Source organism: Leptinotarsa decemlineata, unplaced genomic scaffold, assembly GCF_025532065.1.
Source record: "Leptinotarsa decemlineata unplaced genomic scaffold, Ldec_3_MD MMD2_tig00026340_RagTag_RagTag, whole genome shotgun sequence".
NCBI lineage: Eukaryota > Metazoa > Arthropoda > Insecta > Coleoptera > Chrysomelidae > Leptinotarsa > Leptinotarsa decemlineata.
In genome coordinates, this window is record NW_027412694.1 from 9,176,995 (window position 1) to 9,202,460 (window position 25,466).

The 25,466-nt window shown below is 35.7% G+C and overlaps 1 protein-coding gene across 1 annotated transcript in view; it reads left to right on the forward strand.

Moving 5' to 3' along the window:
• The window catches only part of HDAC4 (Histone deacetylase 4), a 153,952-nt gene that overhangs the window by 58,803 nt on the left and 69,683 nt on the right, over window positions 1-25,466 (forward strand). The window contains exon 2 of the mRNA XM_023156375.2: window positions 24,001-24,068. Within this exon, the coding sequence (XP_023012143.1) occupies window positions 24,001-24,068 (68 nt within the window). The remainder of the gene's footprint in view (window positions 1-24,000; window positions 24,069-25,466) is intronic.

Here is a 25,466-nt window from a genome sequence, read left to right on the forward strand (position 1 = left end):
TATTTAGTTGCTAAACCTTGGATATAGCGAAAAATTTTCAAATATTTTTTTAAATTTTTTCTGAACTTGTTATCTTGAAACTGGTTTTTCCTGGAATTCAAGATGTTCTAAATTTGTTGCTCAACAAGAGTAAACTTGAATACACCTTGAGTATCAGCAACAAAATAGTTGAAACCGATCGGCCGATTTTATTTATTTTTTCATTTTCCTCGTTCTTGCTGTCTTGAAACTGGTTTTCCTTAGAATAAAATGTGTTTCAAATTTGTTGCTCACCGGGAGTATACTCAAATACACCTTGAGTATCAGCAACAAAATAGTTGAAACCGATCGGCCGATTTTTATTTTATTTTTTGCATTTTCTACGTTCTTGCTATCTTGAAACTGGTTTTCCTTGGAATGAAAAGTGTTTTAAATTTGTTGCTCATCAGAAGGGTACTCAAATACACTCCGAGAACCAGCAACAAAATAGTTGGCCTTGATCGGCCGATTTTTTAATATTCTTTAAATTCTCTTTTTTTGGTACCTTGAAACCGTTTTTTTCTGGAATACAAGGTATTCTTGATTTGTTACTCAGAAGAATGGAGGATGAGCAACAAAATAGTTGAAACCGATCGGCCGATTTTTAATTTTTTTTATTTTCCTCGTAATTGCTACCAGGAGAATACTGGAATACACCTGGAGAATCAGTAACAAAATAGTTGAAACCGATCGGCTGATTTTTAAAATATTCGAAATAAAACTTCTTTATGAGTGACCAGGGATTAACTCTTTTTTTTTCTGATGGAAGTTACGCTAGTCAGTTCGTCGTCTTTTTAGATAGTTTCGGCTATTCAAAAATAGTTAACTGTATTAGTCGTGAGTATTTGTAATTTTCTCCGTGTCTCTTGATTTATAGCTGAATTAGAGGTAAAGATCATAATCAATAAGGAATTATTTACTTTCTGAATATTTTAATTCAAGAGGAAGTCAGTTCCAAGATGACGAAAGCAGGAAAAATTAGGAAAAAAATTGCAAAAATCAGCCCATCGGTTCCACTTCTTTTGTTGTTGGTTCGTCATGTATATCTTTAAGTACTATCAATTTGGCAAAAAATTTACAGCTCTTTTCACTCGAAAAAAAATCAGTTTCAAGATAGCAAAATTAGGAAAATTAAAAAAAAATTAAAATATCAACCGAACAGTTCGGACTATTTTGTTAATGATTCTCCAAGTGTATTTGAGAACTCTCCATTGAGCAAGAACGAGGAAAATGAAAAAAAAAACTTAAAAATCGGCCGATCGGTTTCAACTATTTTGTTGCTGATACCCAAGATGTACACACATCGGAAAAGTCTAGGGATATTTTTAAAAATGGCAATAATTTTTTTTAGATCGCTTTAGGGAAAAAAAAGTTGACGGGTGATTATTAAACTAATGTAACTTACAACTAAATTTATTAAATGGTCAAAAGTGCTGAGTGCGCATATAAGCAAAACTAAAAAAAAAAATATGGCTCTTCTTTGGCACCCCGAAAAAAAATCATAATACAAAAAAAATTGGAATCAGTACAAAGTATGGCCTCCACGTTGGTTTATTACGGCCCTACATCTATCGTGCATCGACAAAATGAGATTGTCAATGTCTTGTTGAGGTACATTTGCCCATTCAGCGATTAAAAGCTCTCTCAATTGAAACGTTGTGTGAATGTTCCCCATATGCGGAGTAATTCTTCGTTGAAGCATGTCCCACACATGCTCGATGGGATTCAGGTCCGGTGATTGTGTTGGCCATGGCAATACATCAACTCCTTCGTTGGTGAGCCAGTCAGTCACTAGACGCGCGACATGTGGACGAGCATTATCGTGCATTAGGTGGAAGTTTTCACCAACAGCACCAGCAAACGGACGGACGATAGGTAGAAGAATGGTGTCGAGGTACTGTCGAGCTGTGAGGGAGCGATTTGGAAAAACGAGATCGGTTCTGCCGCCGATCATGATTCCGCCCCATAGCATTACTGTACCACCTCTGTATGTGTGGATTTCCTGGACGTGTCTCAAACGTTCATTATTTCCAGGTCGTCTCCACAGTCTTACTCGACGAGAATCTGGATGAAATTCAAATCTGGATTCGTCTGTAAACAAAACTGTGGCCCAATTATTTGCATCGCAGTTTTGATGTTCTTGACACCACTCTAATCTTCTACCGCGATTGCCTCTCGACAAAGGTGGACATCTAAGTGGCCTTCTGTTGTGGAGATCTGCTTCATGCAGTCGATTTCTGACAGTATCACGACCAATGGTTACCTGGTGCGTCTGCTGCAACACGTTAACCAACTCAGGTGCTGTGATTGTCGGTTGTCTTCTTGCGGTTAAGACCAAAAATAGGTCTTGAACTGCAGTTGTAGTGCGTCCTCGCCCTGGATGTTGTTCGGCTGGACTGCCAGTTTCACGGAAACGCCGCCAAAATCGACTGATAACACTTTGGGAGACCCCCAAACGAAGAGCTACATCATTTTGTCGCATGCCATCTTGAAGAAGCCCTAAAGTTCTATTCATCTCAGCCAATGGTAAGTGATGGCGTTCCATGTTAAAGAACAATATTTCCAGTTTAATTGCTGAGCAAGAACTGCATAGAATGTACAAACTCGTCACTTTCAGATTATTCATTTTAGCCGAAAACCTACAGTTTGTAAAAAAACTTGATAAAAGATTAGTTACCGTTTTTACAGGCTTTGTTCAACCCATAGAAATCTACAGGGTGGTCGAGTATACCAATTTAATCGAAATTAAACAACCTCAGGCATTTATTTTTATGATATTTAGTATGTTATAAAAATATCCCTAGACTTTTCCGATGTGTGTATTTTAGTATACTCCAGTATACTGTATTCCAGAAAAAACCAGTTTCAAGATAGCAAGAACAAGAAGAATTTAAAAAAATATTAAAAATCAGCCGATCAAGTCCAACTATTTTGTTACTGATTCTCGGAGTACTCTCCTAAGGACAACCAGTTGCAAGATAGCAAGAACGAGGAAGATGAAAAAAAAATTGAATCGGCTGATCGATTTCAACTTTTTTTTGCTGATATTCAAGGTGTATTTGAGTATACTCCTGGTGAGCAACAAATTTGAAACACTTTTTATTCTAAGGAAAACCAGTTTCAAAAGAGCAAGAACGTGGAAAAAAAATTGAAAATCGGCCGATCGATTTCAACTATTTTCTTGCTAAGGTGTATTTAGGTTTATTCTTGTGAGCAACAAATTCAGAACATCTTCAATTCCAGGAAAAATCAGTTTCAAGATAGTAAGATCAGCTACAAATTGATGTATTTTTTTGCAATTTTGCTGGATTCGCCATGCTAGCCTGATAGGGCTTCTCGCCGGGCGATGCCGAATGGGACCATCATATACCATTTAAAATGATCTCCCAATTACGTCTACATGGTTAATGTGATTGCTGTTATGGTGGTTTGAAGAAATTACAGTTCTACTTTAAATCTTGTTAAAGTCTTCTAAAAAATTAGGTATATTTATTATTTCGCTTATTCCTGTAGCAGTAGATTTATTTACAGTTCCGGTTGATGCTTTTATTTCATAATCATCCTGAAATAAGTTCAATCTGACTTGAATGTATGGCTAGAGTTTGTTGTCTTAAGTTCGTCTGCACACGTTTAAAAATTCTTGATCAAACATTAGACAACTGGCATTATTTTATTTTTTCTGATTCCTGTAAATTCCTGTATGTTTCAGACTCTCATTATACCTTTGGAAATGAAGCTGTTGCAATCGACATTTTTTGACTCGCTATGACTGTTAAGTACAACAGAATATTGTTCTCATGAGACCATTTTTGCTTACATTGTAGGATCAGCCAGTGTTCACTTGAACTCAGGAAGTTTTTGTTCTAGTACTGATTTTGTTTTCTTTCATCCATATAACCGCTTTAGGTCAACTTTTCCGAAATACACTCAGACATTTGGTACATACATAGGGTAATACAGAATGATAAACTCTAAATATCTGTTTATTTTTACCCACATCAGTCTCCCATCGACATAATATCAGCAAATATTATTTCCGAAAATAAATCGGCTTTAAATAAATACGTCTATATATAATTCGATTATTTTTAGAAATGTTGATGTGTATAAACGTTTATTTCAGTAACTACAGAGAATTTTTATTTTTATCTGCGAAAAAATTCGGCACGGGAACATTTCATGTTGCATCACGTTAAAATATTTTTCTTCGATTTGCGTCTACTTTTTTGTCTAGAACCCACGTATTTGAGCAAATTTTGTGGGCGACAATAGTATTTTTGATCATTGCATTTTGCTGTTCACTTGTATTCTCGTAAATTACCTTCAATATTACCAATTTTAATATATTGCTGAGTTGGTCAAAATCATTATTATCAATAAATTGATGGATGTAGCCGTTACTATGTGGTAGGAGATCATGATGAAAAGAAATGAAATTTTTTAATTTTTTACCACTTTTATTTGTAACTAACGTTACTGCAATTTCGTCCTATATGGACATTTTTAAACTTAAACAATAATAAACTATAAAACAATAAACTTGAAAATGTCCATATAGGACGAAACTGCAGTAACGTTAGTTACAAATAAAAGTGGTAAAAAACATTAAAAAAATTTTCATTTCTCTTTTTATCATCATTATTATCCTTTGCCTCGTTAATGTTTAGGTTCTTGATAAGAGTTTTTAACACCTGGGCTGAAAAGACAACGCGTTTTTTTGTTCAAAATTGGCTTTATTCATCAACGTAATCTCCATCAATAATGATAATAATAATAATATCGTTTATTGTGCATAAAATACATTTATACATAAAAGGAAAAGGGTTGGCCAAACGCTATCTTCCACCCCTCCCAAAAATTATATAGTGAGTATAAGAAAATAATTATAAACATACTTATTTACTATCATAACAATAATAGAGAAGAGAAAAAAATGATACATCAAATAGTTGCTGATAACTCTTAATATTCTTAACATTATTTTGGTCAATTTAACAATTTCATTGCACTACCATACATTGAATTTTAAATTTTTAAATTAGCACTGAGCAGTAAGCATCTGTGATTTTATTTCTTTCTTAAATTGATGAATAGTATGATTTAAAAGGGGTAAAATTTCATTCAGATAAGAAGGGGCTATATAAGAAAAACATCCTTGAAATTTGGAAGTAAGATGCCTAGGTATGTTGAATGAGTTAATTCTCAAATTGACCATATGTATGTCAGAATGCCTGTTTAATAAACTATATAAATAACTAGGTGTTTTAGTTTGAAGCAACTTAAACAAAAACATTTTTTCAAATATTGGAATCTGTACCTCACATTCAGCTCCTTCATTTTTAACAAAAATGGGGTGACATGTTCACCATAGGGTGGGTATACAGCATACGAATCGCATGCAAGCATTTTGTATACGTTGTAACTTCTGTTTGTTATATTGCGGCAAAAAATTGTAATACACCGAACAATACTCGATATGGGGGTAAATGAGAGTTTTAACTAACCTGAGTTTCATTTCTTCTGATAACTGATACTTGAATTTATATAGCGATTTGAGTTTGAAGAATGATACTTTGGAAATGTTTGTCACATGTTCATGGAAAGACAAAGAGCTATCTATGGTTACGCCAATATTTTTAGCACTGTCTACCCAGTCAATGTCTGCGTTATCGAGAGTGAGCCTAAAGCTACACTGAGTTTCTACTATTTGTCTTTGAGACCCTATGCATAAGGCCAAAGTTTTATTTGGATTGATTTTCAGTCCATGATTCTCCGAGTATATGAATGTTTTGTGCAAATCTGTGTTTATATTGGCCACGCAACTTTCTGTATCGGAGAAGACAAATATAACTGTATACCATCTCCGTATAGATGTACTTGACAATGTGATAAGGAAGTGGAGTAATCAAAAATAAACACTGAAAACATCAAGGGTCCTAAAATACTTCCCTGTTTCTTTTAGGGATGACCATGAGTAATCATCCAGTTTGACCCTCTGTGATCGGCCTGTGAGATAGCTGGTCCTCCATTTAAGAGAAATGTCATCGAATCCTATGAACTTGAGCTTGCTGATGAGTAAATCGAAATTAACTGAATCGAAAGCTTTTCTTTGATTAAGCAGTACTAAAATGGTGACTTTTGATTGATCTCGGAATCTCGTCGATTACTTTCAAGAGGGCAGTCTGTGTTCCGTGTTTTTGCGAAACCCAGACTTCTCATACGGGAGTATTCGATTTTCTTCATAAAAGCTCTTATTTGAAGGGAAACATTTTTCTCGAATATATAGAGAATGAGGGCAAAATGCTGATAGGGCGTAGGTCACTGAACGTGGTAGGTGCATTCTTTTTCGGAATTTGAACTATATAAGCAACCTTCCAAACATCTGGAAAAATATTTGTCTGAAGGACTCGTTGAAAATATGTTTAACTTCATCAATACAGTGTGGTATCACTAAAGAAATCATCTTGATATTCATATTGTCAATACCTAAAGCATTAGATTTTGTTTCTTTGATAGCAATCAAAATATCGTCATCATATATATCGGTTGGGGAAAAGTTCATAGGAGCCACACATTCATTCCAATGCCGCTCTAACATTTCATTATCACTTTTGTAGAACGATTTATCTTTTAGCCTCAAAATAGACTTCAGATTCAGCAATAACCTCTCCATTCCAGCGAAATTTCTTACCGGTGAGCGTTTTTTGAAGTCTGCGAACAACCAGTAGCCGCTGGGAGCCAAATCTGGGGGAAATGGTATATGTGGAGCAACTTGAAGCCCATTTCATGCAATTTAGCCATCGTTTTCATGGCATGTGATACTGTGCATTGTCTTGATGAAGCAGCACTTTTTTTTCCTCCACTGTTGATGGTATTTCCATTCTAAAATTAGTCGATGAATATCACACCACGCACATCCCAAACCACCGAGGCTTTAACCTTTCCAGCGGATTGTTGTACTTTGGGGCGCTTTGGACGATTGGACGAGGTGTACCATTTCCTCTCCACTCAGATGACGATCGTTTTGATTCCGGAGTGAAATGATGGAGCCATGTTTTATCTATTATCAGGCAAACATTCCGGTTTGTTATGTTTAAACATGGCCAAGACGTTCTTGTTTTTTGAGTGGAGTGGGGGAGGAGAAGGGTGCACTTATAAGGTTTGTTTTGGTTTAACGAAATTCAGGTTCTAGGACATCAGGATCATGCGCAGTGGATATAAAGCGTTCTGGTTTATTGAGGATAATTTCAGACTGATGAATCCTTTGTCCTGGTTTCGACTGCGAAATGATCCTAAACTGTTTTGAACCGTCCCGAATCGTTCTTGCTCTCGAGGCTGAACTGTTGAGAACTGTTCCCGATGCTCATGCGCATTCATGTGGAAATTTGTTTGGGATATTTGCTAGCATCTTTTTTCATTTATTTAATTTGAATAATTGATGATTGAAGGTACATAACATTTGAACTGACTATAAGGACATAACAAAAAGGACATGATCAATAGTGTTTTCTCGTCTTCATCTCTTTATATATACGATAGGTGGCACAGTGGTCTCCTCAAAAGCGTTCTGGTTTAAACAAGTGTCCGAGACTATTTCGGACTGTTTGAGATTTTTTGTTTGTTTGCATCATGTCTTGCGCAGTTTCCAAACAGTTTCGGATGTTAGACCCAGAACAAACCTATAGTTGCTGCCACTCCTATCTTCTTCGCTCTCTCATGCAATATAAAGCTGACGCGTTCTTTTGATAGTTTTACAATGTCAGCTAACTTACGCAACTTCACTTTTCGATCATTCAAAACGATTTTCAGTCAATCAGTTTATTTTCCTTTTGACATTTACATGTATAGGAATACTCAGTTTGTGTTGATCAGCATATACGCAAAACTTTTTTACTCATTCTCTTAGTATACCAAAGAAAATGTATTTCATCAAGTAAACACATACGTCATATATACAACACCCGATATAAGAAAGAAGCTTTGGAAGTACCTAAGATGATTAAAACTATTGGACAGAGATGTTATGTTTTTCTTGCTCCTAAAAATTCTAACTAAAATTAAGAATATCAATTCACTGACCCTATTCAAGCGAGAAGCCAAAAAATGGATTAATATGAAACCCAGAAATGAGATACACTGTTTGATAGACCCCAAAAATGCCAATTGAAATGTACCCATATCTAAAGTCGTATCTATACTTGTGTATAAATTCCATTCAGTGTTTCAGTCAGTATTATCGATTTTCTTCATTTTGTTCCTCATTAGTATTTCAATATGTTCATTATGTGATTGTGTTTGTTTTTTCATATATTTTATTTATTTATTTAATTGCTTTCCAATAACTAGCTACTTATTTTAGAATTCATTGTATAATAATAACCTTATTTATCCACGAGTAGGTTAGTCTTTGTGGATTATCTCTGGGTTTATTTACTTGCATTCTCCAATAATGAATTGAAAGTGTATGAATTGATTCTTTGGTGAATAAATATTATTATTATTACATATTTAGGAAGTTTTTGGCTTTCTACTACTCCATCTTGATAAAAAAAAGATTCCTCTTGGCTGGGATTTGATCGAATAGGTGAATGAATGTCATTACGATGTCATCTATGACATAAGTATATCAAACTTATTCCGTGACATTAAAAATCGTAATTCATGAATGAATTATGTGTATTTTCTATAATGTTATCCAATTTGGTACTGAAGAGCCTTAAGGCAAGTGTATTACGGCGAAACATCGATGTCTAACAGTGAAGATGGCAGTGTTTCATGTAAGTGCAATTTGTTACCATTCATTTAAAGTAGAACTCATGTTAATGATATCTGATTTTATTCCGCAACGAATGTTTGGAATACTTACAAACTGAGTAGAGTAAAGTATTTTCTGTATAATTCAGTGTTCATATAAAAGTATTCGTTTCGAAAGAATTTTTTTCTTTCGTATAATTCAATGTTTATATGAAAGTAGTTGTTTCAGAAGGGCTTTCTTCCAGTTTGTGCCTGAAAGTTACTTCTTTGTATGATCTACACATCCACGGATAGAGTTACTTATTTTCAAATTGATTACTTCCTTCCTTTCTTTGGAAGATTCTCACATTTTTTTGTATCAAGATGGAGTTGTAGAAAGCCAAAAACTTTCTTTCCCAAAAATTAATCACTCCTAAAAATTTAACCCCCCTTAAATTTAGGAAATTGTAAACAATTCAGCGGAAGTTACAAAAACATACAATAAAATATTCATTAAAATACAAGTATATATGTTTCATACGTTATCAAATAATAAAAACTTATTTATATTGTAAAATGATTTGTAAGTTGAAAACAATTTAAGTCGTCTTCTGGAGAGTAATACGGAGTCCCAAAACCTTATTTCCGTTGGTATTATGTTAAACATTTTTGGGGCTAATACATTAGGAGCAAATGAGGAAATCTGTATCTGTAGAGTAGGGAGGGTGAGTGTAGACCCACAGCACTTAGGCCACATGTGACCCATTGTATATCCTCCCGAGGAGTTGTCCTCCTAGGTCATCGTCCATCCTGTCCTTTCCAGGAAGGTGGATAGGTCACTAGCAGACATCTCCTTTATATTGGCAGGTGTAGGTCAAGACTCGCCGAACACACACTCTCTTTGGCAACCTTGAGGTGTCTCACGGTGGCCTCCGCGAAAGTTTTGGAAGGTGCAGCGACATTACTGTCGTTGCGCGACTTCTTCAGTCTTCTTGGGGTTCCCTTCATGGAGGTGCACAAGTGAGGGAGCTTTCCTGCAGGGGCAGCCGGTTTCTTGCATTTATTCAAGGCGGAGCTCTTGGCGCCCGCCGCAGGAAGTGCCCTTGCTGTTAGAGGTGGAGTGGAGGAAGAGAAGAGTGGACTTATAGTTGCTGCCACTCCTGCCTCTTTTGCTCCCTTGGCCTTTGTATTACATCACGAAGTGATATGCTATGTCCAGCCTCATTCCAAGCGGTAGATTGGGGTGGACATTTCTGTTCATCCCCAGCCACCTTCTTAGATTGAGGTGAGCACTTCTGTTCGGCCTCGGAATTGGTTTTTGTTTTAGTTGTTACTGATTTCGTGTTTGTTTCATTCATGTGTGTTCCCACGAGTAGCAAGGGAAGAGTTGGTCATCTCTGGCAGAGCCCCGCATTACCAGAGGGAGGCTGATTACGAGGTTTCGCCCGGTTCCCCAAGGGAATCGTTCATAACCGCATATCACCCTGCGGCCATTCAGCTGTCGGCACGATTTCTTATACCTTAGCTTGGGTAGGTAGGTCCACGGTGGCATGTTTTGCAAAGGCTTTTGGGGAGTTTCAGTTCCCCTCACCCTACTTATTTCTGCCACTGACCAGGAGTCCGGCGACCCCGTCCTTAAGGCCACATTGGCTTCCCGGACAGGACCTCCAGTCCCCTGGCCATTCCCCTATCCGCCACCTGGGGACGCGACCGATAGATAGCCCAACCCACAGGGCGCATGAGGAAATATGCAGCCTCGTCTTTTTTATTCTGATGTTACTTTTTTGTCTCGTGTTATGTTCGTATATATCCATATTGTCCATAAATTCATGTGTGTTCTGGAAAACGTATAAACATAATTCATATTTGTATAAACAAGGAACTATCAGTACATTGAAACATTTATAAATAATTTTTCCATGAACAAATCTTCGAAATTTCGAAAATACACCTCACAATTCGTTTTTGAATGGTAAAAATATACCGTGCATGAGTTGAATTGCCCTAGAAAGAAATTCCATATTTCAGCCATATTTTTGTGTTTTTTTTTTTATGTTTTCTGTTGTTGAGTACTACCTCATTTGGACTTCCACTGCGTTCTGCATCATCGGTATCTCTACGACCACGTTTGAAGTCAGCAAACCAAAGTTTATTGTTGTTTCTGATGAAGCAGGGTCCTTCACGCCTTTTATATTTCAGGACCAGATAAAAAAAAACCAATATTATTCATCGAAAATTACTTTATTGTTTTTCAAAATATTCCCCATGCAGATCCATACACTTTTGCATGCGTTTGAACCAATTGTCGAAGCACTTTTGCCACTCTGGTGGCATTCTGAATGCAGCAACCGCTTCTTCAGGTGTCGAAAAACGTTGACTCAGTTTGTTTTTTACGTACGGGAATAAAAAAAGTCATTCGGTGCCAAGTCAGGACTATTCGGCGGCTGACTCATCAAATCGATGTTTTGGGTACTCAAAAATGCAGTTGTTTGAGCCGATGTGTGAGAGCTCGCATTGTCATGGTGAAGAGTGATCCATCTTCGGCGGTTGGTTTTCCTGATTTCTTGAAAAACAACTGGCAAACAAATGGTTGTGTACCACTCAGAATTGACTGTTCTGCGTTGTTCTGGTGGTACGGTTGCGACATGTCCAGTTATTCCGAAAAAGCGGGCGTCCATTTGCTTGGAAGTGCTTTGTGCGCGAACAACTTTTGTTGGATTTGGCTCATCTTAAAATACCCATACAGTCGACTGCTGTTTACTGTCGGGCTCATACGCGTAAATCCCCGATTCATCACCTACTACGATGTCATAGACGTGTTTCGAAGAACCGCTATCGTATTTTTTGAGCATTTCCTTCGACCAATCGACATGAGCCTTTTTTTGAGCGATTGACAAATTGTGTGGGATCTAACGCCAACAAATTTTTTTGACAGTGAAATGTTTATGCAATATTGCATGTATGCTGGTCCCACTAATGCCTAAGGTTGTCTCAATCTCACGATAGGTCACATGACGATCTTGCAATATCAGTTCGCGCACAGCATCAATGGTTTTCGGAACAACAACTGATTTTGGACGACCTTCACGAAATTCGTCTTGTAGTGAACTACCACCACGATTGAATATACCATCCCATCGATAAACACTGGTCCTTGATGGAGCTTCATCGCCAAAAATTGAATTAAGTTCATCCATGCACTGTTGCTGAGTTAATCCACGTCGAAAGTTGTAAAAAATTATCGCACGAAAATGCACGATTTAATTCCATTTTTGGGCCGAGATGAATCTTTTAAGTTACTGTAAAAAACGCAAATAGCGCGCGTATGTCCAACTTTACGATAGAGCTGTCAGTTGCCAGATTGCAACACAAGGGTTGCCAAATCCCGAAACTTAAAAGGCAACCTATCGTACAACACTTTTCCAAGCCATTGCTTCGGTTGAACGGTATTTTCTTCCATCAAGCAGATGTGTAAAATTAAAACACGAAATTGTTTTTGATCCATTATTTTGAAAATAAAAAAAGTAGTGTCACTCTTAGCACAATAACTCGAAAATTCATGAAAAGAATATCATGAAATTTCAACGGCTTTCTTTTGTAGGTTAATACTAACTGAAGAGTGGTAAATGCAATAAGACTAGTGTCATCTATGTGTTAGGTTCGAGACTTTTCAGCGCATGTAGTATTATGATCTATAATTTGTTTAGGTGAATATAGAACTATACAGCCAATGAATACTAATTTTTGCTTCTAAAAGTCATGCAAACGAAAAGAAACATTTGCTTTTTAAAAATTCACCACCAAATTTGTTCGTGCTAAAACACAAGAGTGGAGTTATTAACCATTTCAAGTCAAATCATGAGTACACCGTTCTTACAATGAACGAGTACATACTTCATCAAATTGTCATTAAGTGAATCGATAAAAATGAAACTATTTCAACATCACTTTTCGTAACGATTTGGCTGAGTTCATTAATTTAAGTTCCAGAGTTTTGAAGTTTTGTTCGAAATTGTTTACTATCCCACACTTATCACTGAAACTTTGGCAATAAAATTTGGAACAGTAAATATCATGTAATATTGATTTATTACATTTTTCTACATGTGGCAATATCCATTCTTCCAAATGATGGCTGCTATTCTTGTAAATAATTCAACCAAGAACACATTTGATATGTAAAATATCCTTTGACATCGGTCGAGAAGGTTTGTACGAAAGCGTTGAAGGGCCTCACAAAAATATTTTTTTCGATTTGTATAATTCTGACTTTCATCTCAGAATTCTGAGTTGCAAGTCGGAATTCTGACTTGCAAGTCAGAATTCTGACTTGTATCTCAGAATTCTGACTTGTATCTCAGAATTCTGAGTTGCAAGTCAGAATTCTGACTTGTATTTCAGAATTCTGACTTGTATCTCAGAATTCTGACTTGTATCTCAGAATTCTGACTTGTATCTCAGAATTCTGGAAAAATGGGCATTTAAGAAAAACAAATGAACATCGTCGGAGTGCGCTCAGTGAAGAGATCAAAATAAATGTTCTTCTCTCTGTCGAAGAAAATCCCCATGTCCCCACTAGGCAGATAGCTCGGGAACTCGAAATTAGCCAGTCTTCAGTGGCAAGAGTTCTTGTAGCTGCAAAATGTCATCCATATAAAATAAAAATCCTCCAGGAACTTACTGATCCAGATAGAAGACTTCAGTTTTGTGAAAAAATGATGGATGTTGTAATGAGGAATGTTGTACATAAAGAAAACTTATATTTTCTGACGAATCAACGTTTTTGTTGAATACACCATTCAATCGTCAAAATTGTCGTTATTGGGCAGACAGAAACCCACACTGGATGAGCGAAGGCCACACTCAACATCCAGAAAAAGTCAATGTTTGGGCTGGGATCGTTGGTGATCGAGTTATAGGACCGATTTTCTTCCAAGAAAATCTTACTGGAGCAAGATATTTAGAATTCTTGCAGAAGGACCTAGTTTCGAATTTGGCTATTTTGTTCCCTTGTCCTATAGAAGCTGACGTGCCAAATAGAAACATCTGGTTTCAACAGGACGGCGCGCCTCCTCATTTTGCAAGACCTGTCCGTGAGTACCTGAATGATGTATATCCAGGCAGATGGATTGGCAGAAGAGGACCTTATGAATGGCCACCTAGGTCTCCGGATTCAACACCTTTGGACTTTTTCTTATGGGGTTACTTGAAGGGCAAAGTTTTTAAAACCAAATCGGCAAATATTGAGGATTTAAAAGAAGGAATAAGACAGGAGTGTAGGCTAATTTCTGGCGAAGTAATCAGAAATGTTCAAAACGAGTTTCACTTACGTTTAGGGAATTGTCAGTTAGTAAATGGACATTTTGAACACTTGTTAACGAAAGACTATTGATTTTGAATTCATTTTTTGAATTAGATAATGTTTGTTGAATATCTTTCAAAGGAAAAGTAGTAAAAAAATGAAATTTGGCAGGCATGTGCAACTTGTTGAAGTCATTGAAAAAACGGGTTGTCATTTTAAAAAAAATATCGATGACGTTATATCTCATATTCAAGACACACTGTATAATTTTTGTTGCATTAAAATAAGGGCACTTTAAAATACTAATCGACGTGTCCGAGCATATTTCCGAAAGAAACAACACCTTTGATTCAGTGAATTTGTTCCATGTTAGAGACTCGCACTGTATAAAGTATCATTTATATCTTTTTTGAATATCGAGATTGCGTCAAAAAATAAATCTGCTGTAACAAGATATTCACTGGCAATCCGACAAAGTCGATAAATAGGACTATTATGACATAGATTTGATAGGTGTTGGAGAAACATAAAGAACGTTGTATTATTTTTTTCAAATTAGGAGATAGCTTAGATAAAAATTTAAAACAGTTAACTTTTTCATTGATCACCTTGTAAATGAAAATTAAACTGGCTAATCAGCAGGTTCCCCTCGTAATGTTTTGAGGATTTTCCATTGTAGTTTTATTGGTTCATTTTCAAAAAATATCGATTTCTAGGTCGGCATCACTAAGAAATCAATAATCGAAAAGCACATTTGTTAATAAGATATTCAATGGTTTACAGTATAAATGAAAAATATTAATTTATACCTACACTTTCAAACTCAAATACAGAACAAAATGTTTTTTTGAGAGTGATGATTGGCATCCTACCCAGAACAACATACTGTTATAAATACTGATTCAAAATACTACAATAAACACTATGGTAGGACGTTTTATCTGTTGAATAACAGATCAACCCCGACAACGATACAGGCATAAAGCTAGTCGACTACAAAGTCAGAATTCTGAGATACAAGTCAGAATTCTGACTTTTATCTCAGGGAATAATAATGATACATTCAGTATTATAAGGCAGTTTTTTGTATTTATCAAAATATGAAGATTATGAAATTTTTCTCATTGTTTGAATCGCTTCTTTCGATATAACTGGAGATACAATTGCGGTATCGCCAAAAACATATGCAGGCATTTCTTCTGCGAAGAATCCTGCACTGACACCTATCGGATACAATCCCACGCCTTTCGTAGTATTAGCCAGGAGAGTAGTTGTATTCTGACGATCTCACTCTATTAAACTACTGTGTAGGTAAGTGAAGACTGGCACACACAAGTCACTCACAAGTCAGAAGTCTGAGATACAAGTCAGAATTCTGAAATACAAGTCAGAATTCTGACTTGCAAGTCAGAATTCTGAGATACAAGTCAGAATTTTGACTTGCAAGCCAGAATCCAGAGATACAAGTCAGAATTCTGACTTACAAGTCAGAATTCTGAGATAAAAGTCAGAATTATACAAATCGAAAAAAATATTTTTGTGTGGCCCTTCAACACTTTCGTAGGTTTGAAAAGTAAACGATTCAGCCATAAAAACTGTGTAATATAATTAATTAAAAAACAAGTTATATCAGTGATATAGTCATATTTATTATAGTTTATATTGCTGTTTCTTCATTCCCCTAAATTTCCGGTGGTTGAATTTATATTTAGTATTAGCATTACACCCGTGCGAAGCCGGGGCAGTAGTGACAGAGTGACACTACTGGGTTTGGCTATACTGTGTTCAAGTGATTGATTTTTTGCGACAAAGAAATGTTCAGCTTGAATTTTGAAATTTTGAAAAAATCTGTTTTGCCATTGAATATTTGAATCTGTTTAAGTTTCGATAAAACATTGCATATTATCATTAAATAAACAAATTACTTTAGAATAACTTGTTCAACTGCAATACTAATAGCGATTAATAGAAATTATTTTTGATAACAGTGTCACATTCAGAGAATCGCGATCGATAATAATGTTATGCAAACTAGCTTTACTTCATACATTATACTAGTAGCCAAGGATATGAAAAATGGAAATGATTGATTTGAATGTGGTTGACCATGTTTATCGTTGAATTATGAATATTTGGCCTACATGAATGTACAGATTTGAAACCAAGTAGAGAAGTGAGAAATGAAAATCAAATAGAAAACAGTGTAATCTTTCATTAGTTAATGTAATATTTTTGTATATATTGAAATATGTCCTACTTGAGGTAAATATAGAGTTATAGTATATTCCTTTAAGCAGCGGAGTAATAAATAACTTTCAAGCGACTGTTCCATGGGTGCACATAACTGTACATTTCAAACATTCAATGTTGTTGTATGATTTGATATAACAAATCTCAAAAGATTTCTCATAGTTGTATGTATACGCTGAGTATCAAAAATATGGCACCCGAAATTATAATTATTGGTTTTTTCTGAATCAAACACCCAATATTGTTTTTCCTTTCGTAAGAAAATAAATATTTCGAAATATAGAGTCTTCCAACAGGGACTTTATTCAGTTGCTTTCGCCAAATTATCATGAGTCGATACAGCATTCAACAACATGTGCAAATAATAAAATTCCTTTATCAAAATGGCAGTTCTATTCGGGCAATGTACCGCGCGCTCCGCCCATTTTACGGTCGCCATAATTGTTCTATTGAGAGAACTATTCGCAAGGTTATGGATGAATTTGAGTCCCCTGATTCAGTAAACTTCAACGAAAACATTGCCGCTGTCTGTGAAAGTGTGCAGGAAAATTCGAGGCAGTCGATTTGGCGTCGCTCACAAGAACTCGCAGACCACAGCGAATTTTGCGTCGTGCACCCGTACAAAATTCAACTGACCCGTGAACTGAAGGTAAACGACCATTGACAACGACGTGTGTTCGCTGAATGGGCGCTGGAGCCCATTCAGAGAACTGACCCTAATTTTCATCAAACAATCATCTTCAGCGATGAGGCTCATTTCTGAGAAATGGGTACGTGAACATACAAAATTGACGGATTTGGACGATACCAATCCATATGAGATCCAAGAGAGTCCAATACATCCAGAAAATGTTAGTTTGGTGTGGATTTTGGGCTGCCGGCGTCATTGGTTCATATTTCTTTGAGAACGACATCGGTCAAGCCATCACTGTCAACGGCGAGCACTACAGGTCGATGATTACCAACTTCTTTTGGCCTGAATTAGATGATATGGACACCAACGGCATGTGGTTTCAACAGGACGGCGCTACGTGCCACACAGCTCATGCCACATTGTATATTCTGCCTGAGCGATTTGAGGGCATTGGAGGTGATGTGAAATGGCCACCAAGATCGCGCGATTTGACACCGTGGGAGTTTTTTTGTGGGATCTTCATAAGTCGCAGGTGTAATCGAATAAGCCACAAACCTCAGCGATCCTAAAACCCAACATAACCCATGCCATCGGTTAAATTCAGACAAACTCATGCGCCAGAGTCATGGAAAATTATACGTTTCGGATGCGCCACACCCAGAGAAGCCTAGGCGGACATTTGAACGATGTTATATTCCACACATAATGGCATCAATAGATCTCTCAAACAAATAAAAAATGTCAATATCTCATACACATTTTGTTTTATTTAAATTTAGATAGGAAGCGTTTAAAGAAAGATCCTATAGAATTTCGAAACATTCATCTCTCCCAACGTAGCTACACAGTAGGTCGTTAGAATATTTAAGTGAAGTATATTTGAATCCAGTTTGTAATAAAATAAGTAGACCCATTATAAATTGATAAGTAGAAAAGTCTCTTTCATCTACTGCCTTTCGTAGCATTCACTTTATTGATAAACTTGAAAATAAAAAATCGTCAGGTCCAGATAACATTCCGATATTTATACTGAAAAGAGTTCTTCCTTTATTAATAAAACCATTTATACATTTGATAAATATATCGTTTTTCTCAAGAGTTTGTCTTCGGCAATTAAAAACTGTAAAAGTAATTCCTAGATATTTAAATGAAAAAAGTAAAAAATATGGTGAGCGGTTATATTGAAAAATTTACTAGAAACTGAAAAATAATTTAGAAGATCCTAGGTAGCAGTCATCACATCATTCTTCTCAGCAATCTACGTATTGATCAGATAAAAATATAATTGAATCGTTGGGCGTAGTATTAACATATTTACTCAGGTTATTCCCAACGATTTTATTCTTTTTTTCAATCTGAACAATACCGTGGATCGCTGAGAAGAGTGGTGTGATGACTGATATCTAGGACCTTTCGAATAATTTTTTAGTACATTTTTCAATGAAACCGTTTTTAATACATTTTTTTTACTTATTTTATTTTCAAGTTTTTAGTTTCTAATTTGTATCCACCCTAATGCCACACAGTTCTCGGCATGTTTTAACTTGGGTGGTGTATCGCAAACGACGTATTATATTTAGCCATAGTACTAGTCAAGCTCTGTCATTTGATACCCACATTGAGGTAGTTGTGAAAAAAAAATGTAATACGCCATTTTGTAGCTGTGGCCATCTTGTAGGTGTACAACCTCAATTTTTGAATATATGATTTTTTCAAGTTTCCACCCCATTTTCGCCCGATCAGACGGCCTGGAAAACTATAACGTGAAGTTTTTCTCGCCTAATCGGGTGTCAGTAATAACATCTCTTAATCTTGTAGGTGTACAAACTCAATTTTTGAATACATGATTTTTTCAAGTTTCCATCACATTTTCACCCCCTCAGACGGCCTGGAAAACTATAACGTGAAGTTTTTTCAGTCGAATAGATCATCAGAAATAACATATCTCAGTTTTGTAGGTGTACAAACTCAATTTTCAAATATATGATTTTTTCAACTTTCCACCCCATTTCCACCCCCTTAGACTGCCTGGAAAACTATAACGTGAAGTTTTTCTCGCCAAATCGGGTGTCAGTAATAACATCTCTTAATCTTATAGGTTCACAAACTCAATTTGAATACATGATTTTTTCTTAATTTCCGCCCTATTTTCACCCCCTTAGACGGCCTGGAAAACTATAACGTGAAGTTTTTTCAGTCGAATAGATCATCAGAAATAACATATCTCAGTTTTGTAGGTGTACAAACTCAATTTTCAAATATATGATTTTTTCAACTTTCCACCCCATTTCCACCCCCTTAGACTGCCTGGAAAACTATAACGTGAAGTTTTTCTCGCCAAATCGGGTGTCAGTAATAACATCTCTTAATCTTATAGGTTCACAAACTCAATTTGAATACATGATTTTTTCTTAATTTCCGCCCTATTTTCACCCCCTTAGACGGCCTGGAAAACTATAACGTGAAGTTTTTTCAGTCGAATAGATCATCAGAAATAACATATCTCAGTTTTGTAGGTGTACAAACTCAATTTTTAAATATATGATTTTTTCAACTTTCCACCCCATCGGGTGTCAGTAATAACATCTCTCAATCTTGTAAGTGTACAAACTCAATTTTTGAATACATGATTTTTTTCTAATTTCCGCCCTATTTTCACCCCCTTAGACGGCCTGGAAAACTATAACGTGAAGTTTTTCTCGCCAAATCGGGTGTCAGTAATAACATCTCTTAATCTTGTAGGTGTACAAACTCAATTTTTGAATATATGATTTTTTCAAGTTTCCATCCCATTTTCACCCCCTCAGACGGCCTGGAAAACTAACGTGAAGTTTTTTCAGTCGAATAGATCATCAGAAATAACATATCTCAGTTTTGTAGGTGTACAAACTCAATTTTCAAATATATGATTTTTTCAACTTTCCACCCCATTTCCACCCCCTTAGACTGCCTGGAAAACTATAACGTGAAGTTTTTCTCGCCAAATCGGGTGTCAGTAATAACATCTCTTAATCTTATAGGTTCACAAACTCAATTTGAATACATGATTTTTTCTTAATTTCCGCCCTATTTTCACCCCCTTAGACGGCCTGGAAAACTATAACGTGAAGTTTTTTCAGTCGAATAGATCATCAGAAATAACATATCTCAGTTTTGTAGGTGTACAAACTCAATTTTTAAATATATGATTTTTTCAACTTTCCACCCCATCGGGTGTCAGTAATAACATCTCTCAATCTTGTAAGTGTACAAACTCAATTTTTGAATACATGATTTTTTTCTAATTTCCGCCCTATTTTCACCCCCTTAGACGGCCTGGAAAACTATAACGTGAAGTTTTTCTCGCCAAATCGGGTGTCAGTAATAACATCTCTTAATCTTGTAGGTGTACAAACTCAATTTTTGAATATATGATTTTTTCAAGTTTCCATCCCATTTTCACCCCCTCAGACGGCCTGGAAAACTAACGTGAAGTTTTTTCAGTCGAATAGATCATCAGAAATAACATATCTCAGTTTTGTAGGTGTACAAACTCAATTTTCAAATATATGATTTTTTCAACTTTCCACCCCATTTCCACCCCCTCAAACTGCCTGGAAAACTATAACGTTAAGTTTTTCTCGCCAAATCGGGTGTCAGTAATAACATCTCTTAATCTTGTTGGTGTACAAACTCAATTTTTGAATACATGATTTTTTCTAATTTCCGCTCTATTTTCACCCCCTTAGACGGCCTGGAAAACTATAACGTGAAGTTTTTCTCGTCAAATTGGGTATCAGGAATAATATCTCTTAATCCAGTAGGTGTACAAACTCAATTTTTAAATACATGATTTTTTCAAGTTTCCATTCCATTTTCACCCCCTCAGATGGCCTGGAAAACAATAACGTGAAGTTTTTTCAGTCGAATAGATCATCAGAAATAACATATCTCAGTTTTGTAGGTGTAAAAACTCAATTTTTAAATATATGATTTTTTCAACTTTCCACCCCATTTCTACCCCCTCAGACTGCCTGGAAAACTATAACGTGAAGTTTTTCTCGCCAAATGGGGTGTCAGTAATAACATCTCTTAATCTTGTAGGTGTACAAACTCAATTTTTGAATACATGATTTTTTCTAATTTCCACCCTATTTTCACCCCCTCAGACGGCCTGGAAAACTATAACGTGAAGTTTTTCTCGTCAAATTGGGTATCAGGAATAACATCTCTTAATCCAATAGGTGTACAAACTCAATTTTTAAATACATGATTTTTTCAAGTTTCCATTCCATTTTCACCCCCTCAGATGGCCTGGAAAACAATAACGTGAAGTTTTTTCAGTCGAATAGATCATCAGAAATAACATATCTCAGTTTTGTAGGTGTAAAAACTCAATTTTTAAATATATGATTTTTTCAACTTTCCACCCCATTTCTACCCCCTCAGACTGCCTGGAAAACTATAACGTGAAGTTTTTCTCGCCAAATGGGGTGTCAGTAATAACATCTCTTAATCTTGTAGGTGTACAAACTCAATTTTTGAATACATGATTTTTTCTAATTTCCACCCTATTTTCACCCCCTCAGACGGCCTGGAAAACTATAACGTGAAGTTTTTCTCGTCAAATTGGGTGTCAGGAATAACATCTCTTAATCCAATAGGTGTACAAACTCAATTTTTAAATACATGATTTTTTCAAGTTTCCATTCCATTTTCACCCCCTCAGATGGCCTGGAAAACAATAACGTGAAGTTTTTTCAGTCGAATAGATCATCAGAAATAACATATGTCAATTTTGTAGATGAATAAACTCAATTTTCAAATATATAATTTTTTCAAATTTCCACCCCATTTCCACCCCCTCAGACGGCCTGGAAAACTATGACGTGAAGTTTTTTCAGTCGAATAGATCATCAGAAATAACATATCTCAGTTTTGTAGGTGTAAAAACTCAATTTTTAAATATATGATTTTTTCAACTTTCCACCCCATTTCTACCCCCTCAGACTGCCTGGAAAACTATAACGTGAAGTTTTTCTCGCCAAATGGGGTGTCAGTAATAACATCTCTTAATCTTGTAGGTGTACAAACTCAATTTTTGAATACATGATTTTTTCTAATTTCCACCCTATTTTCACCCCCTCAGACGGCCTGGAAAACTATAACGTGAAGTTTTTCTCGTCAAATTGGGTGTCAGGAATAACATCTCTTAATCCAATAGGTGTACAAACTCAATTTTTAAATACATGATTTTTTCAAGTTTCCATTCCATTTTCACCCCCTCAGATGGCCTGGAAAACAATAACGTGAAGTTTTTTCAGTCGAATAGATCATCAGAAATAACATATGTCAATTTTGTAGATGAATAAACTCAATTTTCAAATATATAATTTTTTCAAATTTCCACCCCATTTCCACCCCCTCAGACGGCCTGGAAAACTATGACGTGAAGTTTTTTCTGCCGAATAGATCATCAGGAATAACATATCTCAATTTTTTAGGTGTACAAAGTCGATTTTTCATATTACGATTTTTTAAAATATTTCCACCCTATTTTCACCCCTTCAGACAGTTTAATAAACTAGGACGGCTGTTTTTTTACTAATCCAGTCAATAAGCGTATCATATTGAAAAATGGTAGGTGTGCAGACTCGGTAAATGAAAAAATAATAATGCGATATTTTTTTCTCAGTGTACTTTGTGGATGTGGATAACTTCACACCCGTCCTTTATTCACCCTTCGAAGCTTGAAACCAAACAGTTGTTGGACTACAGTAGAGATGAACTACGATGTCTAATTGGCCTTCCTACAGGTCACTGTCGTCCGAATCATCATATGCAGAGACTTGGATTGTCAGAATACAGTACTGGGATTTCTGGAAACGATATAGCCGATAAACTACAGAGAAGCTGTAGAACATCATCCAACATGTAATCTCAATATGAAAGCATTGCCGATAGATCTCAAATCCTATTTCCATAGCAAAATTGTAGAAATGTGGAATCACCACTGGACTCAAAAACCTTCCAAACTTAAGGAAATCAAGGATTACATTATATCCTTGGAACAACAAACCGCTTCCATCAAGTCATAATTACAAGATTACGAATGGGCCACATTCGCCTTACGCATGAACGTCTATTGAGGAAAGAACCGTCACCAAAATATTTCGCGTATGAAGTGCTTGTGACTGTTAGGCATGTTCTGGTAGAGTGCCCGTTCTTCACAGTTGAGAGACTGAACAATAAAATTCCCTCCAAACTAAGTGAAATTTTCCAAAATACCAATACCAACAATATTGTTGAATTTTTTAAAGAATGTAACCTTTTATTTAAACTGTAATGTAAAGAACTGCATGTTTTAGATACATTTTATATGTTTGCCGCTAATAGCTACGGCTGATGCGGTTTTTTCTAAATAAAAAAATAAATACAGTGTGTGTCGCCTCTGTTCGGAAAATTATGAAAAAGCACTTTGTGACTGCCCCGCTTCGGCCCGAATGAGATGTTAAGAGTTTAGCAGAGCTTCACCCTTACCATCTGACCTGAAAGACCACTCATCATATAAACTAATCGGCTTCGTTAAGAAGCTGGATTTATTTGGGCGAGTGTGAATAGATATGTGAGCCACAATAAACTCTTGCGGGTTGGAGGTCGAATAGACCCAGTCACTTTTGACCTAATCTCTGTCCCCAAAAATACCCTGAGATTGCTGGATTCCATCCAGAAAAGAGCTTTTTTCTAAATGCATTTAATCTCCAGCGATTCAAATCTAATGTGAATCGCTACCTTCGCACAGGCATCGTTCTAAGAGAGCGCCTTAAAGATTTTCTTGTAGTGCTTGTGTTTTAAAAAAAAATAGTTGAAAATAGTGATTTTTTATTAATGAACGTGAAATATACGTTATATGAAACAAATTCAAATATAACATATTTATTCGTGACGGAAAATATCGAACTTCTGTACACTTATTTTAATGTCGTCTCCTGAGGAGACGACATTGTCTTCCCATTTTTTCATTTTTCATGAAGAATATCTACTACTCGTAATAAATTTATTAATGTATTTTATATTGTTTCAGGTCAGAGGGGATGGATACGGGATCAGATTGTTCGACCACCAACAACGACTTTCCACTGCGAAAAACAGGTGAGTTGAAATGATTATAGGTATTGCTGAATGCTGTTCTAATTATTGATATTTCTTACTTGCATTTCGTAACATAAATATTATAAAGGAAACAGGTGAATTTCCAGATGCGCTGAAATTGAGTAAAGTCATCGCCAAACATAAAAGTGGTAATAGATCAAAAAGGGATAATTATAGACCAATCAGTCTTCTCAGTATTTTTTCAAAAATTAGAAAGACTAATGTACAATAGACTAGTGAAATTTTTAATAAGTCATACAATTTTATCTGATTCTCAACATGGATTTCACATGGACAGGTCAACTGAATCTGCTTCTACTCTTTCTGTTGATTTCATGTCTAGGAATATGGACATATCGACCTGTCAAAAGTTTTCGACTGTATTGATAAAGTGTTTATGGCTTACAAACTGTATAATATTGGCATTAGAGGAAATATTTTTGACTGGATCATTTCATTCCTGAAAAATAGACAATTCTTTGTAGAATTAGATGGCGTTGAGTCAGTTAGATATTCAGTTGATGTTGGAGTAGCGCAAGGTTCAATTTTGGGACCATTGCTTTTCTTACTATTTCTCAATGACTTCCCAATAAATGTCGATAGGCGCTTTTATCTCATCAATTTTGCTGATGACACAACATTTGGTATAGCTCAATCATCTGTGGAGGATATGATTCTATCGGTTGGACTCTGTATTGGTGAAATGAAAAAATATTTTCATTCCAATGAACTGATGCTGAATGCACAGAAAACAAAAATTATATATTTCAATAAGAACAATCTGATCGATAGTGAAGTCCTTCAGACACATAACTCCACTAAGTTTCTGGGTGTAATGATTGATAATACACTCTCATAGGTATGAGCATATTGAAAGTTTATCAAAAAAAAAAACTCTCGAAATCCTACTTCGCAATTCTGCAATTGAGGTATGAACTTCATGAGAATATTCTTATCCAAGTTTATTATGTATTAGTATATTCTGCACTATCATTTTACATCACGTTATGGGGAAATGCTACATAAATTATTAGTATCTTTGTTACACAAAAACGGATTGTTAGATTGATGTTCAACATGAAGCCACGTGATTCTTGCAGGGAAATTTTCGAAAGTAAAAAGATTATGACAGTTTGCTGCATTAATATATATAAATGTTGCTTGCTGATGAAAAACAATTACCACCATCAATATTGCACTAGAAACGCTACAAATTTAATAACAATGACTCACAGAACACCCGCATTTGAAAAATTGCCAACTTATGCTGGGATAAAAATATATAATAAACTTCTTGATCTAATGAAGGTAATATTCTCGAATTAAAAAATCACTGAAAGATTTTTTATTGGTTAAAGCTTCTTAGACATTACAAACTCGACCATTGCCTTCGATACA